This window comes from Antedon bifida, chromosome 5 (genome assembly GCF_963402885.1).
Source record: "Antedon bifida chromosome 5, ecAntBifi1.1, whole genome shotgun sequence".
NCBI lineage: Eukaryota > Metazoa > Echinodermata > Crinoidea > Comatulida > Antedonidae > Antedon > Antedon bifida.
The window spans coordinates 7,089,442-7,105,103 of record NC_136230.1 but is presented as its reverse complement, the minus strand read 5'-3'; the positions used below and the strand labels follow the sequence as shown (position 1 = coordinate 7,105,103).

General features: G+C 33.7%; 2 protein-coding genes across 2 annotated transcripts; both read right to left on the bottom strand.

Moving 5' to 3' along the window:
* Positions 1 to 36: 36 nt before the first annotated feature.
* On the bottom strand, positions 37 to 9,342 carry LOC144842927 (uncharacterized). Its single transcript, XM_078699532.1, has 9 exons — positions 8,997 to 9,342; positions 8,417 to 8,897; positions 7,620 to 7,810; positions 7,300 to 7,371; positions 6,991 to 7,110; positions 6,491 to 6,613; positions 5,775 to 5,901; positions 4,701 to 4,843; positions 37 to 4,538 (listed from the first exon to the last, which is right to left on the bottom strand). The coding sequence occupies exons 1-9, from the start codon at positions 9,230 to 9,232 to the stop codon at positions 701 to 703; spliced, it is 5,331 nt and encodes a 1,776-aa protein (XP_078555658.1). The 5' UTR covers positions 9,233 to 9,342; the 3' UTR covers positions 37 to 700.
* Positions 9,343 to 10,743: 1,401 nt separating this feature from the next.
* On the bottom strand, positions 10,744 to 15,629 carry LOC144842945 (trimethyllysine dioxygenase, mitochondrial-like). The gene is made up of 7 exons (XM_078699567.1): positions 15,554 to 15,629; positions 14,876 to 15,175; positions 14,183 to 14,298; positions 13,592 to 13,839; positions 13,143 to 13,291; positions 12,329 to 12,553; positions 10,744 to 11,662 (listed from the first exon to the last, which is right to left on the bottom strand). The coding sequence occupies exons 2-7, from the start codon at positions 15,148 to 15,150 to the stop codon at positions 11,386 to 11,388; spliced, it is 1,290 nt and encodes a 429-aa protein (XP_078555693.1). The 5' UTR covers positions 15,151 to 15,175; positions 15,554 to 15,629; the 3' UTR covers positions 10,744 to 11,385.
* Between the last annotated feature and the right edge of the window lie 33 nt (positions 15,630 to 15,662).

The window sequence follows — 15,662 nt, the reverse complement described above, 5'->3', positions numbered from 1 at the left end:
TTATCAAAAAGAACAACAATAAGCCATTTTGCATTTTCATTAGATCTTTTATTTAAAAAAAGATATTTCTATTTTCTGAAATAAACCTATTACATTGTTAATTTTAAAACAAATAGTATCATTTATGTATATTTTATTCACAGAAAACATTTTTGAACTTCATTAAAAATTATATGTAAGTACAAGTGATTTTAAAAAATAATTTATGTTCTATAATAAATTCTACCAATTTCTTAAAACTTGTACTAAAACTAAATTAATTGATGGTGTACTAAAATAAACAACATATTGTATTTAAAGCTCTGTCTACACTATCAAGCCAGTTTGAAAAAAGTGTGATGTGCCCAAATATGGTAATGATGTGCCAAAATATGGTAGTAATATGACATCATCATGTCCATATGTGGGCACATCACATTTTTTTGTCATATAAAGTTTGATAATATAGACAGAGCTTAACAGAGTACAGTTTAATCCCCTTAATTTAGGATAAATAAGTAATTTGGTAAACTCCATTTTTAACGTAGCCGTATTCGACTGGGCTCTTTTGAGAGGATAATCAGCAGATAAGCTCCTCACACTCTTCCCAGTTTGTATGCGAGCAGCGGGAATCATCCACTGAAAGTTTAATCCCACCTTAAAAAAAAAGTTCCTACACAAGCTCCTTGGTACTATGCTTGGTCATATACAGTTGGAAAAATTAATTAATTTCACTCTTCCACCATTTTCTATGTGGCTCCTTGAGACCCAATCTACTGGTTGCGGCAGCAAATGAAGCTGATTTAAAGTCTTTCTCATATATTTCCTTTATCATCTCATGTTTATCTAACCTCACTCCAAAAGGATTTGAGTCAAAGGTATTGTAGTACTGCAAAAAGGTTTTATCTCTTTCAATGTAGTCATTTGCTGTCCAACGAGAACGATTTCCTTCAGAATACCTAGTACTGTTAGGTGCTTTACGACTATGAGGTTGATGTCTATTGTAAGGAATTGAATCTCTGTGACTCTGTCGTGAGAATGGAGAACTAGATTTATGGTGCTGATATCTGTAATCAGTACTTTGGCCATATCGACCATGTCTAGTTGATTGGTATTGAAATCTACTATCAGCTCTTGGGCCTCCTTGGTATCGATACCAGTCATCAGGACCTTGCCGATTCCAATTCTCAGAACTTTGGTAGTCGTTTCTTGGTGACTGTCTGCCACGACCTTCTGAAGTAGGATGCTGGTGCCTTTTATCAAGATCTCTTTGAGAACCTGTACACATGAACCTAGCATCTGGACTTGATCTATGTGGACCAGGACTGGAAGAGTGTCTTTCTGAACCATGTTGACCATACGTTGATCCACTACCAAACTGATACTGGTGCCCATGCCTTTGCCCATGGTGAGTGGGGCTTCTAGAATATCCACCAGGAGACTGATGTTGGTGCCTATTAGGACTTTGGCCATGGTGGGTGGGGCTTCTAGAATATCCACCAGCAGACTGATGTTGGTACCTGTTAGGACTTTGCCCATGGTGAGTGGGGCTTCTAGAATATCCACCAGCAGACTGATGTTGGTATCTGTTAGGACTTTGCCCATGGTGGGTGGGGCTTCTAGAATATCCACCAGCAGACTGATGTTGGTGCCTATTAGGACTTTGCCCATGGTGAGTGGAGCTTCTAGAATAGCCACCAGCAGACTGATGTTGGTACCTATTAGGACTTTGCCTATGGTGGGTGGGGCTTCTAAAATATCCACCAGAAGACTGATGTTGGTACCTGTTAGGACTTTGCCCATGGTGAGTGGGGCTTCTAGAATATCCACCAGCAGACTGATGTTGGTATCTGTTCTGACTTTGCCCACGGTGGGTGGGGCTTCTAGAATATCCACCAGGAGACTGATGTTGGTACCTGTTAGGACTTTGCCCATGGTGGGTTGGGCTTCTGGAATATCCACCAGGAGACTGATGTTGGTGCTTATTAGGACTTTGCCCATAGTGGGTTGGACTTCTAGAATATCCTCCAGTAGACCGATGTTGGTGCCTATTAGGACTTTGCCCATGGTGGGTTGGGTTTCTAGAATATCCACCAGCAGACTGACTTTGATCTTGATGAGTGGGTCTTCCATCAGCAGACAGAGGCCTATTATCAGGATCTAGTCTTTGATTACCTTCAGTCGATGTAACCTTAAGTCCAGATTCTGTATCTGGATTTCTCTGACAAAGTGTATTGCTTGTAGGTTTGTACCCTTTACCATCATTACCTATGAAAGATATTGTCTTCATATCAAGAATTTGTGATCTAATTGCAACAGGATCATCAATTCTGTATGCATCAAGATCATCATCATCTTCTTCTTCTTCAGATGACACAGAGTTAGAGGAATTTGATGAGGATGAACTAGATGAGGATGAGCTTGATGAAGATGAACATGATCGTGAAGGTGGTGAAGTATTTATTGTGTCATCTTTCTGAAAACTTGATTGATTTTCCTCTTTACCATTGGAACTACTCATTCTTCTTTTAGTTGGATTTAACTTTCCATCAACATCTTCTTCATCACTGGTGCTGTCACCTGTCTGGTTTCTTGCACTGTCTCGTCGTTTTTTAGATTTTCCTTTACTGGTTTGTGTTGAAAGGCTACTTGCAGTTTCTACATTTTCATTCTTTATTTCCAATTTACTTTTCTTTTCAATATCTCTATCATCCTTGTCTTCATCACTTGTCCCACAATTGGATCCACTACAGGGTTGACTTTTCTTTCTATTTTTGTTAATTTCATCAGTTAACTGTGTTTGTTTTTTAGCTTTTTGAAAGCAAACTCCATCATCATCCTTATCTTCATCACTTGTTCCACAATTGGATCCACTACAGGGTTGACTTTTCTTTCTATTTTTGTTAATTTCATCAGTTAACTGTGTTTGTTTTTTAGCTTTTTGAAAGCAAACTCCATCATCATCCTTATCCTCATCACTTGTTCCACAATTGGATCCACTACAGGGTTGACTTTTCTTTCTATTTTTGTTAATTTCATCAGTTAACTGTGTTGGTTTTTTAGCTTTTTGAAAGCAAACTCCATCATCATCCTTATCCTCATCACTTGTTCCACAATTGGATCCACTACAGGGTTGACTTTTCTTTCTATTTTTGTTAATTTCATCAGTTAATTTTGTTGATTCCTTAGCTTTTTGAAAGCAAACTCCATCATCCTTATCCTCATCACTAGTTCCGCAATTGGATCCACTACAATGTTGACTTTTATCTCTATTATTCTTAATTTTTTTAGTTACAATTTCCTGTTTCTTAGATGTTGATAATTCAACATCTTCCTCATCACTTGTTCCACAATTGGATCCACTACAGTGTCGACTTTTCCCATTAGTCTTAAGGTTATCATTTACCATTACCTGTTTCTTAGATTTTGGTAATTCAACGTCTTCCTCATCACTTGTTCCACAATTGGATCCACTGCAATGTCTTTTTATCTGATGATTATCTGTACTTCCTTGACCAGATGCAGAACTTTCCTTTGCTGAGTAAGGGACAATATTTATAATATTATTGCCCATACTTTCATCTGTTGTTCTTTCCATTTTCTGATCATCATCTTCAAGACCTCTATTTAAATTACCAGATGTTGATGGCTCTTGTTTGTTAAGATTTTCTAATAACTCTCTTTGTCTTTGTTCTTCTCCAAGTTTGTCTTCAAGAATTTGTTTTTTTCTTCGCTCTACTTCCTGTTTGTCGAGATCTTCTTTCTTCAATTTTCCCAAGACAATTTCTGAAATAAATTCAACTGAAGATGAGCGGGATCTGCTTCGTCTTGCAGGTCTAGCATTGGTCTTTGATGAACTCTTTTCAGCATCATCATTTTTGACTACCCATTCAAATGCAATTTCTTTGGATTTTCTCCTTGGTTTATCCTTTAAATTCTTTTGTTTTTTAATTGTTGGTGAATTGTCATAACTCTTTCTACCCAAACGCTTTTCTTTTCCAGAAGAACTTCTGCTTCTTTTTCTTCTTTCATCTTTACTTCTCCTTTTTCTATCTTCCCCTCTATTTTCATTTCTTGAATTATCTGATCTTCGTCTACTTTTACTCCTTCTTTCTTCACTATTTCTTCTCTTTCTATCTTCTTCTCTATCATTACTCAAGTTACTTAAACGTCGCCTACTGTTACTCCTTCTATCTTGTTTAGTACTTCTCCCTTTTCTATCTTCATCTCTTGAGGTATTTGATTTCCGTCTACTGTTACGCCCTAGTTTTTCATCTTCTGAGCTACTATATAATTTTTCCTTTTCTTTAGATTTCCATCGCTTTCGTCTACTACTATTTCTTTCACTTGATGATGATGATGACGATGAAGATGTCCCTGAACTACTTGATGAGCGTGATCTTACTGACTTTCGTCTGCCTTTTGGACTTGAAGAGCTGCTAGAAGAACTATATCTTTTTGTTCGTCTTTTCTTGCCTTTATTTCTTTTACTATTCTTAGGTGATCTACTACGTCGTTTCATTTTTGCAGAGGCTTTCTTTTTTCTTGGTTTATTTATCCTGTTTGAGAATGAAATAATACCAATTAGTATCCAACTTTTAGATATATATATATATTTATTAAATAGTAGTAGTACAGTAGTATTTGGCAAGGCAAGCTCAGTGTCCTGTCATTAGATTGCTTACAGTAGGTCTTTATAGTACACTAAATGAAATACTCACTTGTCCTTTTGTGATAAATCATGCTTCAGAAACTCTTTCAGGGCTCCTGTCGACTTCTCCATCATGAACCTCTGTAGAGCCCGCTCACTGGAAGCCTTTGGTAGAACTGTGTCTGGTGGTGGGGACTTGGCTGATTTTGGTTGCTACCCCACATGCAAAGAATGACATCATAAAAACAACATTCATTTAGAAAAAGAACATCATAAGAATACCCATTGTTTTTAAATAGTTTAGGAGCATGTTGTTAAAAAGTATGAAATTAATAAATGTTTTAAAGATTAGTATGAGGTCAGACACCCATATAGAATTGAAAGATTAAATGTTATTTATCATATAGAAGAAAACCGATTGATTTTTTAAATGGTAATTTGGCAAAATGTCAAAATGTAAAATAAAAAAAATAAAAATACATGGTAAGTGATCAGTTTAGAATGCCATAGAGTTGCAAAAGCAAAGTAAACAATAGTGACAGAAAATTATTAATAAATAATTATAAAATATTAAATTAAAAATGTAGATTGATGTATTTGTTTGAAAAATGATTGGCAAGTTTGATATTTAATACAATACCCATCATTGGTTGGAAATTAACGATTGTTGTAATCCAGAACAGGTGACATCAGAGAAAATAATATTGGTATACCCATCAAGTAGTTATATTATACAGCATCAGGATATCAGCAATGAGTTTGACATGAAAAAGACAAAAAAGGCTAAATCAGTAACAACTTACTAGTTTACTTTTATTTATCTCCACTATGCCCTCACTTCAGGAAAATTAAACTAACTCATAATAACTAATAAAGTATAGGCAATTTTTATTTAAAAATATATGTTACAGTAAGATAGAGGAGTCATAAAATGAATTTACTGTAACACAGTAGAGGGCTCCATTGGGCTTTAGTTCAACTCTTGATTGTCAGAATTTGCTTCTTTTGACCAACAAAACCGATTCAGAAATTTGTCTATAATGTATGCTAATTATAAGACAGTGAGTGATTATAATCGTTTGGGTCAAAATAAAAAATAACACACAATACAAGGTGCACATTTGCATTAGTTTTACATACTTACCGAGGCCTTAATCTTGTCTATGCGTATTCTTTCCAAACAGATTCTTGCTTCGGTGTTGTTTTCGTCTATTGCCAGTACTTTATGGTAACATTTGATTGCCCCATCAGTATCCTTGTCATTTGCTAGTCTGAAGAATTGAATGGCAACATTACAAGTATGGGGTGCCTCAGGAAATGAATCATATTTGGAATTTCCCAAAATATTTTATTTTCTCAACACACATAGAATATTATGAACCCTGGTAACATGGAAAATATATTTTATTAAAGCTTCATGAATGGCAACATTACAAGTATGGGGTGCCTCAGGAAATGAAGCATACTGTATCTGGAAATTCCCAAAATATTTTATTTTCTCAACACACATAGAATATTAAGAATCCTGGTAACATAGAAAATATATTTTTTTTAAAGCTTCATTAAACGTCACTAGCAACCAAAAGTATGGCTCAGAAAGGTAAATAATTACAATACGGTATATTATATATTGCAACACTACAAAAAGTGCATTCACCTGCAATATACAAGATATGAAAGTTAATAATCAAACAATGTGGACAAATTGTTTTGAGATTTGATTCTCAATAATTGTATCACAGTTTCTTAATTCATTTGGCAAGCGATTCCATAGTTTTCCTCTATTTTGCTTGATAGCTTTCTAAATATGAATTATAATCTGTGAATAAACCATGAATTACATAAAACTAAATGTCTTACTCTCTAGCATTCTCCAACAGAGTTTCAGTCAGGTATTTAGTAGCATTTCTGTGAACAGGATTTAACTTAAGGGCGCTCTCAAAGTCATCAATTGCTTTATTAAGGCTTCCACGATTGGCATATCTGAAGTGGGAAAATGTCAAGAATAAATGGCTGTAACTCGGCTAATTTTTTACTATTAAAAACATCCTGATTTTGTTGAGACTATATAATTTGTAAAGTATCATAGGCAAATTCTGTGATACAGGTATCACATGTGATGTGTTTATCATAGGCCGTACGCCTAACTAAACATGATGGAGGTGCCACATGTGTATGCTGTTGTCTATGATACTGGAGATGTAGTGACATCTCCAAAGAGACGAAAACCTTCATGGTCTAGTAAACAGCAGTTGACTATAAATACCAGTATAAATATCAGTTGCTTGTGAAAAAAAACAACTCAATGTTATTATGGACTGTATGTATACCATAATGACTGTATATATTGTGTTACTTACAGTGCTCCTCTGGCTACCAGTGCCTCTATATTCTTAGGATACATCTGAAGAGCCTTGTCGAACTTTGACACCGCTTGCATGTAATCACCTGATTTGAATAGCAACACTCCCTTAGCCACACTGAATTTAGTAAACAGAATAAAATACTGGTTATTATTCGTAACACTACAATAAAACAGATTGATGCCCTTTAAGAATTGTCAATACAATTGTAAAGTGAGAATAAAATGACGTAATTGTGCCTTGCAATGTTGCTTGGTTTATGTCGAGTACCCGAGAAATATGATGTGAACTTAACAGCCTACTTACATTTCCATAGACCATTTACTTGACTGTACAGAATTCAATCCTTCTGCTAGTTCAGATTTGTCATAAGCAGACCTCAAAGAAAAAATAATGTCATGAAATATTTATTTACAAAATCAAATTCAGACACAGTCAAAACTTTGTAATTCATTGTGAAAGACGACATTCTTTTAATTAAAAAAATTGTACACAAGATATATTATTACTCTTCAATATCGATACTTCTATTAGGTGGAAAGCTTTGGAACCCAAAAAAGTGTCCTAAAGGTGTATCAAAGGAGGGGTTCTACTGTATTTAAAACAAACTACTTTTTCTAAATTACTTTTGTAGCCCTCTCATTAGTGATGAGAACTCATTCCCTTGCAATCCCAGAATAGGAAGAAGACTGTTTAGGGAATATGGGTTGTCAAATCCTGTTGAGTTGCATAGTATGGTGTCGTAACTTTCAAAGCTTTCATCCAGTTCAAGACTTTTGCTGTAATGGACGGGAACATCTGAATCCTCTATCAAACCCTGCAAAAAGTATGAAATTAAAACCAATTCATTTCCAATGTTTATAGCAGGGAAATGTGTAATGTATTTGTTCAATTCAAATTGGTAGGTATTCAGGACCACGATTAATTGAATTTTCAGTATATGTGACCCTGTCAGTGTGGGCTGAATTTATGGGGCTTTCAACAATACCGCTTTCATAGAGTTTTAACTGAATACTTAAATTTAAATATAAATTTTTAAATGTTATGCTTCTTTGTTGAGATGACCTTTTGAATAAATGTTTATTTCCAACAATATGTAGATGTTTATATAACATAACACATAATAAGGTACATGTTTTCTTGTCAATAATGTCAATGTCTATGTTATTTTAGTATATATTCTTGTTATTTGTAATTTTTGTTTTGGAGAGACACACCTTACCGGTGACAGCGTTTTGTTTAATGCTTTTGTCTCTCCTTGGCTTCGTGTCTTGTACTTCATATATATATATATTTCTATGTTTTTGTAATTATTATTTTATGTTTATTGCCGAAATGAATAAAACATAAAATAAAGTGCAGGAAACGGAGGAAACCTAAATACAACATAAAACAATATTTAATTAAAATATAAACGTTATACCAAAAACAAATCAGGGTCACTGTTGGTCGTTTCCTGTGTCTTCAAACTCACTATGACCTTTGCATCTGGAACGAGTTTTAACACTTGACATCTGACCAGGTCACCTACAGAAAAATCTTCAACTTTGACACTCTTGGAATAACGATCACACAGTTCTGCAACTGGCAGAAAAGCTACTGCATTGATATTGCCAAACCATCTTTCCTTTTCACCGCAAAAGCAAAGTAAACGTACAAATAAGCCAAATTCTTTAAGCGTTAAGATGCGGCCAATCATTACATCATTTACTGCTATGATACTGAAAGTTCTCTCGTGATTTTCTTTACTCAGAGTCTTCATGAATTGTTCAAGTGGAGGTAAAACTGCGTAATGGTTGTCGTCTAAAATTGTGTTCGATGGTTCGCAGCAAACTAAATCTTCACTCTTAAAAAGCATATCAGCCTTTTTAGCAATGAACAATTTCATTTTCTCAGAAAATGTTCTGCAAAAAAAAAAAAAAATGTCAACATTTCATAAATAATTTATGACGAAAAAATAATTTATTAACAAACTATAGATTCCGGTATGTAATTAAACTTACCGTGCAGAAACGTCACTCCTTCCACTTAAGTCAGACGCCGACGGTTCTGAACTTGGGCCTAGGCCTACACATGAGCCAACTGTTGCTGGTTGGAGTTGCGGTTCCTTCCCGACAAATGCAACACATGATGAGCCTTCTTCATGCTGACCTGGGAAAGTTCCTTGTTCTTTTTGGACGAGTTCCTTTAGATCTGCCCCATGGAAATTAACGGCTCTTTCCCACAGATGTCTATCCATATTAAACTATACAAACCTAGGTATACTAATCTTAAAAATCATAATAAAAACAGTATTTTGGAACAATAAAACTCTAACCACATTCCAATATAAACCGCTCTTCCATTTTATTTTGCTCTGCTGCTCGCGACACATTATAGAGGGCGGCAAACCAAAACAAGTTGATGGTGAATATGGAACGCCTAAAGTGTCTTCTATTAAATATATTGTACAGTACATGCTTTTATGAAATATCGGTGGGTTTTATGTCGGACAAGACAAAAATATTATAAAAAAATATTACACGGTTTTTTGATTTTGTCCTTTATTAAAGTCTTTAAATATATTGTATTCCGTCATGCTTACCGTATAGTACTGACCATGTTTCAAATTTGTTTGGAACACAAATATATAAACCTCTAAAGAATAATTGGCATCGTATATAGTAAACTCTTCCAGACGCCTTTTGGTTGGCCCAAAATACTTTCTGGAAAGTACAGTTTTTAGAATGCTTTTTACACTACAGTAGGAAATAACTTACTGTATTACTGTTGGGAAAAGTTTGGGTTTTAATTAATTTTAAGGTAGTACAGATTTCTGGAGAGTTAACTGTATATTGTAGAGTATACAAATACATTTGTCAAATAATAATATAATAATTTTTTGAAACTACACCTTTACAACGGTGGCACCCGTTCATACACGCGTTCTATATACAGATAGACATTCAACAGATACAAAATAAAACTAGACAACCGCCGACTCGATCGCTATCGTAGTCGTACGTCACTTATGCAATATACAATGAATAAAAAGAAAAGAAATACAAACAATTTTTAAGTAGTACAGTAACTGAAAAAAAAAAATTAAAATTTTGTACCAAAATTTAAAAATAGTAATATTAAAAACTCAAAATAAAAAGATCTCTATACCGCAAAAAAACAAAAACATTACATGCTATCTGTGAGTTGTATAAGATTGTTTCAAGATCCGGCTTTGATTTTAACTTTGCATAAAAAGATAGCGACGATTTAGATGCGATGTCCTCTGACCATTGATTATTTACATTATCTAAAATATTTTGTTTCAGTAAATTAAACCAATTTTCCATAGTGCGATTTTTAATAACATTGTTAAAAATATGCATGCATTCAAATCTACAGAAAGTGGTTGAGTCGTACACAACTAAGGAATTTAAATCGTAATTGTTTTGTGTTGTAATTAAACATAGTCAAATCATAAAAATAATATGGCCTATAATTATTAATGTCACCAGTGCATTCATTTAAAATTACCAATTAAAGTGTAGTATAGTACATAAGTAATTACCAAATAAAATTATATTATATACAGTATTTTCTATTTTCAAGAATTATATGTATTACCATAACAAACAATAATAACTTTGGAAAGAACAGTGTAATAATTCCTTGATACAGTATCCTGTATATACATATATATCTATTATTCATTAGAAATGAATATCTACTATAAAACTACTATAAATTAGTACATAAATTAAAATTTTGTACAAGTGTAAAATAATTGTAAATTGTAAAAATATACTGTTGTTGGAAATCAACAGGTGTTTTGTTTTTTTTTATGGTAAAAATTAAAATTTAAATAAATTGTAATATCAATTTAATTTTTATTGGATTAATTATCTTTTTATTAATTATTTTAGTCTTTGTGATGGGTATTTGTATACTGAATATATACAAAATAAAATAAATTCTTATTTTTATAATTTCATATTAACAGATATAGTAAAACCTGGGAAGTACTCTTTTATCAAGCATATTGTCATAATAAATAGAGATTTTGATTGGCAACGGTAGACGACCTAGGAACTAGTTAGGTCGTGTCAATTGTTGTTGTTTGTTTGTTGTTGTTTTATTGATTTCCACAAATAATACATTTCTTTTATAAATAATTAAGTATAAATGTGGATGGTGGTCAAAATAAGTCTAAAAATAGACTTTAAGCAGAGACCACCAATTGATGTGTCATTGTTCTCGGTCCTCACCTGGACCTAAAAATCAAGAAACTGTGCCATGGTATAAAGCGAGGAAGCAACATCCATGCATGTGTACAATGAATTAACTTGACGTAGAAGGTCGTAGGTCATCGCAAACCGCAAGACTTCTAATTATTTCTTTTTGATTGTGCTAAACTTAGTAAATATTTAAACCAGCAATAGTTCTTAAACGACTGTTCAACTGGTCTTTTGGAAGGTAGCATCCAGCCAAGACACGACTGCCATTGAAGGAATTTCTTCCATGAAGAACTCTCCAGTTGTCAACAAATAAGACACGGCCAGGTGTCAATCTGATCCTCAGTTCATTCAGTGGTGAATTAATGTCTGCAGACAAAGCTTTAAGTGCCTTGTAGAATAGTTTGGTGTCTTCAAAGGAGGTGTGTGAAAGCAATGCTCGATCAAAAGGGTTGTACCTATAAGATAAATAAAATAAATTCAACTCAACTTTATTCAGGCCCAGTTCAACTCATGGTTGTGCTTCCTGGGGCCGTGTACATATACTAGTGTAGGGTCCTGGACAAAAATGAATGTCGGCACCAAGATTATTATTTCAGTATTATGCTCTGTCTACACTATCAAACTATATGTGACGTAGGTAATATCCCTACCATATTTGGGCACATTACACTTTTTTTATCAAACTTGTTTGATAGTGTAGACAGAGCTTTAGGCAAAGGCAGGGCAACATTTCAGATTACTGGAGAAGAGTTGTTTTTGGAGAATTATTGTAACTGGAAACTTTCATTAAATATAAAAGTGTTTTGGTTCTCAGCTTCAAATAAGCAAGTAAAAATCTATGTCATTCAATTTATTATCATTTACTAATATAAAAGCAATGAATACATATGAGTTGTATGGGAAGTAATTGACTGTTATACTCAATAAAGCGTAATATTCACTAGCCTACCGCATCAAAAAAAATTCTCCATTTTTTCCCCAAAAAGCTGAGCATGAAAAACGTAATACAGTACTACACTTTCAATTGTTAAAATGGAAACAAAATAATACGATACACAATCACTTAAAAAAAAAACACTAATAAACTATTTGTTTGGTAAATGTGCATAATTTTAACTCACCGAAAAGCATCAATCTCTTTTGTGATTTTATTTTCTTGAATCAGATTAATAATACTTATAACTTCATGACCATCTCCAATATATTCAGCTCGTATCGGGATTCGAGCCAAAGCTTCATAATAATCAGGATGTTTGAGTTTAAGAATGCTGGCAGCATTGAAGCCATCAACCAGAAGATTTTCACCTCCTTCCCCATCATGACGAAGGATATGAAACACTTGAATACTGCAATACAGAAACAGAGATTTTTGAAAATTAAATCTTGTGCGACTATAGCTTGCTTATATACCATTCCCAGCATCCTGGTTCAGGTCATAGATCTGTCACAGTTTTTATTTTTCTCCTCTTTTCAAGCATCCAAGACTCATCATATGAGTCTACCATTACTAGTAATCAATTAAATGCAGAACTCTCCAAAATTGTCACCATATTTGTTTGTGTTAATACGCTATAATGCTGCAATAAAGGCATATTGTGACTAAAGTTAATGTGACAACAAAAGGTGATGTGCCCATGTATAGGCAGAATATCATATCACTACCATATTTGGGAATAACACACTTTTTTTGTTGAACTAATTTGATAGTGTAGACAGAGCTTAATTCATTGACGTGTCTTCAAACACCAGTGTCTGATTAGATAATGATGTATGATTGAAACAGCCATATCCGATGATATCTTTGCCACGGTGGCTTGCTTTTTTAGCTTGTATTTCAATGGAGTTAATAATCTATTTTTTAAAAATAGATCTATGGTGAAAAAATATGATTTACCAACGAATCTCAGACAAATAATAGTAAAATTCTATGCTTACCCACTAGCTTCTAGCAGATATGTATTATCATTGTGAGGACCTATAGCATCACTTGTGTAGGCAGTATCGTCAAAAACTTCATTATCTGTGAAACCCCATGATTTTCCAAAAAATGTAGGCCGGACATGACCTATTCTTTCAGACACTTCCTACAAATTGATTGATAGTACAATACTATTAAATGATATTTGTATAATTGCTACATGTTAAAATTAGTAGGTTTTGATGGTACTAAATGGCACCACAAAATCAATGAGGCAGAACAGGCACTTGCACATGCTCACAAACCGAACTAATTAAATCAGTGCTGTGGTAGATTTCATAACCATTCAGAAAGGTGTGTGACCTTGAAGATGTGTCCTCCTACCAAAAGACTACATCTACAGTGTACCTATCAGTTTCAGACAATTTATTCCATACAGGTATTCAATATTTCCAAGTATACTTACCACCGTTTTTGCCTCAGTAGGTGTGCACTCTCCAACAATTCCAAAACCATACTTATGAATATTCATGAGCACTTCTTTAAGTGATTCATCATTATTCATAAAGTCCTTATAAGGCACATCGTCTGGCATTTCTTTTTGGATTCGTTCACCATTCCATAATATTTTCTTCACACTATCTTGTAGATTGGAACCTGGTGAATTTTGCTTCAACCAAGACAAGTTATAGGTGGTTACATGGGTGTCTTTCCCTACATGAATGGAAAAGAAATAAATGAAGAAGCTTAAATTTATGCAGCTATGTAGCTGCTAAGTTTGCTGCTATCTCATTTGTAAGAACATTTTAGCCTATCCTTTATACACTCAAATGTCATTGATTGAGTTAGTTTTAGTTTTTACAAATTGATTATAATAATAACCAAATTAGGGGAAGGTCCCCCTCTAAAATTCACAAATTGTAATACAAAAAGATAGGACATCAAATTAAGTTCAGCACATTTCACTACATTTAGGCCATGCCCCTCCCACTATTTCAAATCCTGGATCTGCCACTGTTTAAAATAACATAATCTAAGGAAAATGTATCAAGCTTACATGTAATTTTTATTTCGCCATCATAAGTTTCAACACTGACTGGAGCTTCATCAACATCAATAATGAATGAATCAAATAGACGTTGATTTGTTTTATGATTGTAACATTCTGAACATCTGTAGTCAAAAAGATAAAAAACACATTTAGAAGATTATTGAAGGTACTAGGACTTGATAACTGAGCTTCATACTATTAGGGCAACTAAAGCACTGTTTACACTATCAAAATGTGATGTGCCCATATAGCCCATATATGGACATGATGATGTCATATCACTACCATATTTTGACACATCACCCCTTTTTTGTCAAACTAGGTTGATAGTGTAGACAGAGCTTAAGGTGGTGGTCAGACCAAATTTCTAAAGTCCTCATTTTAAATAAACTTATTGACTTTGCTTGCACTATAAATGGTTGTTATTGAATCCAATTGTTTACAATTCTAACTTTTACAATTTCTAATTTTCTTTTTAAATCTTGCATTAGGTTTAAATATTAAAATAGTGACCTGCCTAGCACTATCTTTTAAAATCCAATATTTACGGTATCTATAAAATGTTTAAAATACAATGACTGAAATATTCTAGAAAAGATAAATGATATATTGTTTAAAGGTTTGCATGGCGAAATCAAATTTTGATATAAAGTTTGCTTTATTATATCAACATAATAAATGACGTCATAAAAATTGTACCTGCAATGATCTCGTAGCCAAACATACGGAATCTTTAGTGGCACAGTTCCCTCTACAGGAAGCTCCAGATAATCCTCATGTTGTGCGCAGAGCTGATCTTTAACAACACTAAAACCTGTAGAATGTTGTCTAAGAACATGTATCTGGGTGAGATTCGTATTTGTCAACTTAAGCGTAGATCTGCTTGACAAATAAACTTTGCCAAGTTTATTTTTAGTTGTATGTAAAGTGCTGATTAGGGCAGAGAGCACTCTAGTTCTGCAGATATTGTTCATCTTTGTCACAACTGATCACTGAAAACTAGAAAATAAACACTGGATTAAACATCAAGACAATGGCCCATTGTCAACTGTGTCCAATTCTGTCAATCAATAATAACAGGTTAATTAATCTATCAAATACATTACAAGTCATCTGCAATTCAATAACAGTTGCACAGAGGTCGATGAATTGGAAGGACTCATTGGTGTGTTTATGTAGATAAAATATCGCAATAAAACATATATTATCCTACTGTACCTAGTCATTTTATGGACCCTGGACGGATGTATTCTGCTGGCTGACTTTTTAAAATTGTATGCCCCCTTGGAGAACTGTCTCTAATTTTTCATTTTTGTTGTTAGTATTATGGTTAAAAACAATTCAATTTTTCACTCAATATATACATGACATACTTACATTACATTTGCTTCAAATATTGGCTGAATAATGATTCAAACAGTGAAAAAGTCAACACAACAATAACACATTGAATACTGTGTACAAGAAACATGCTACATGTCACGCC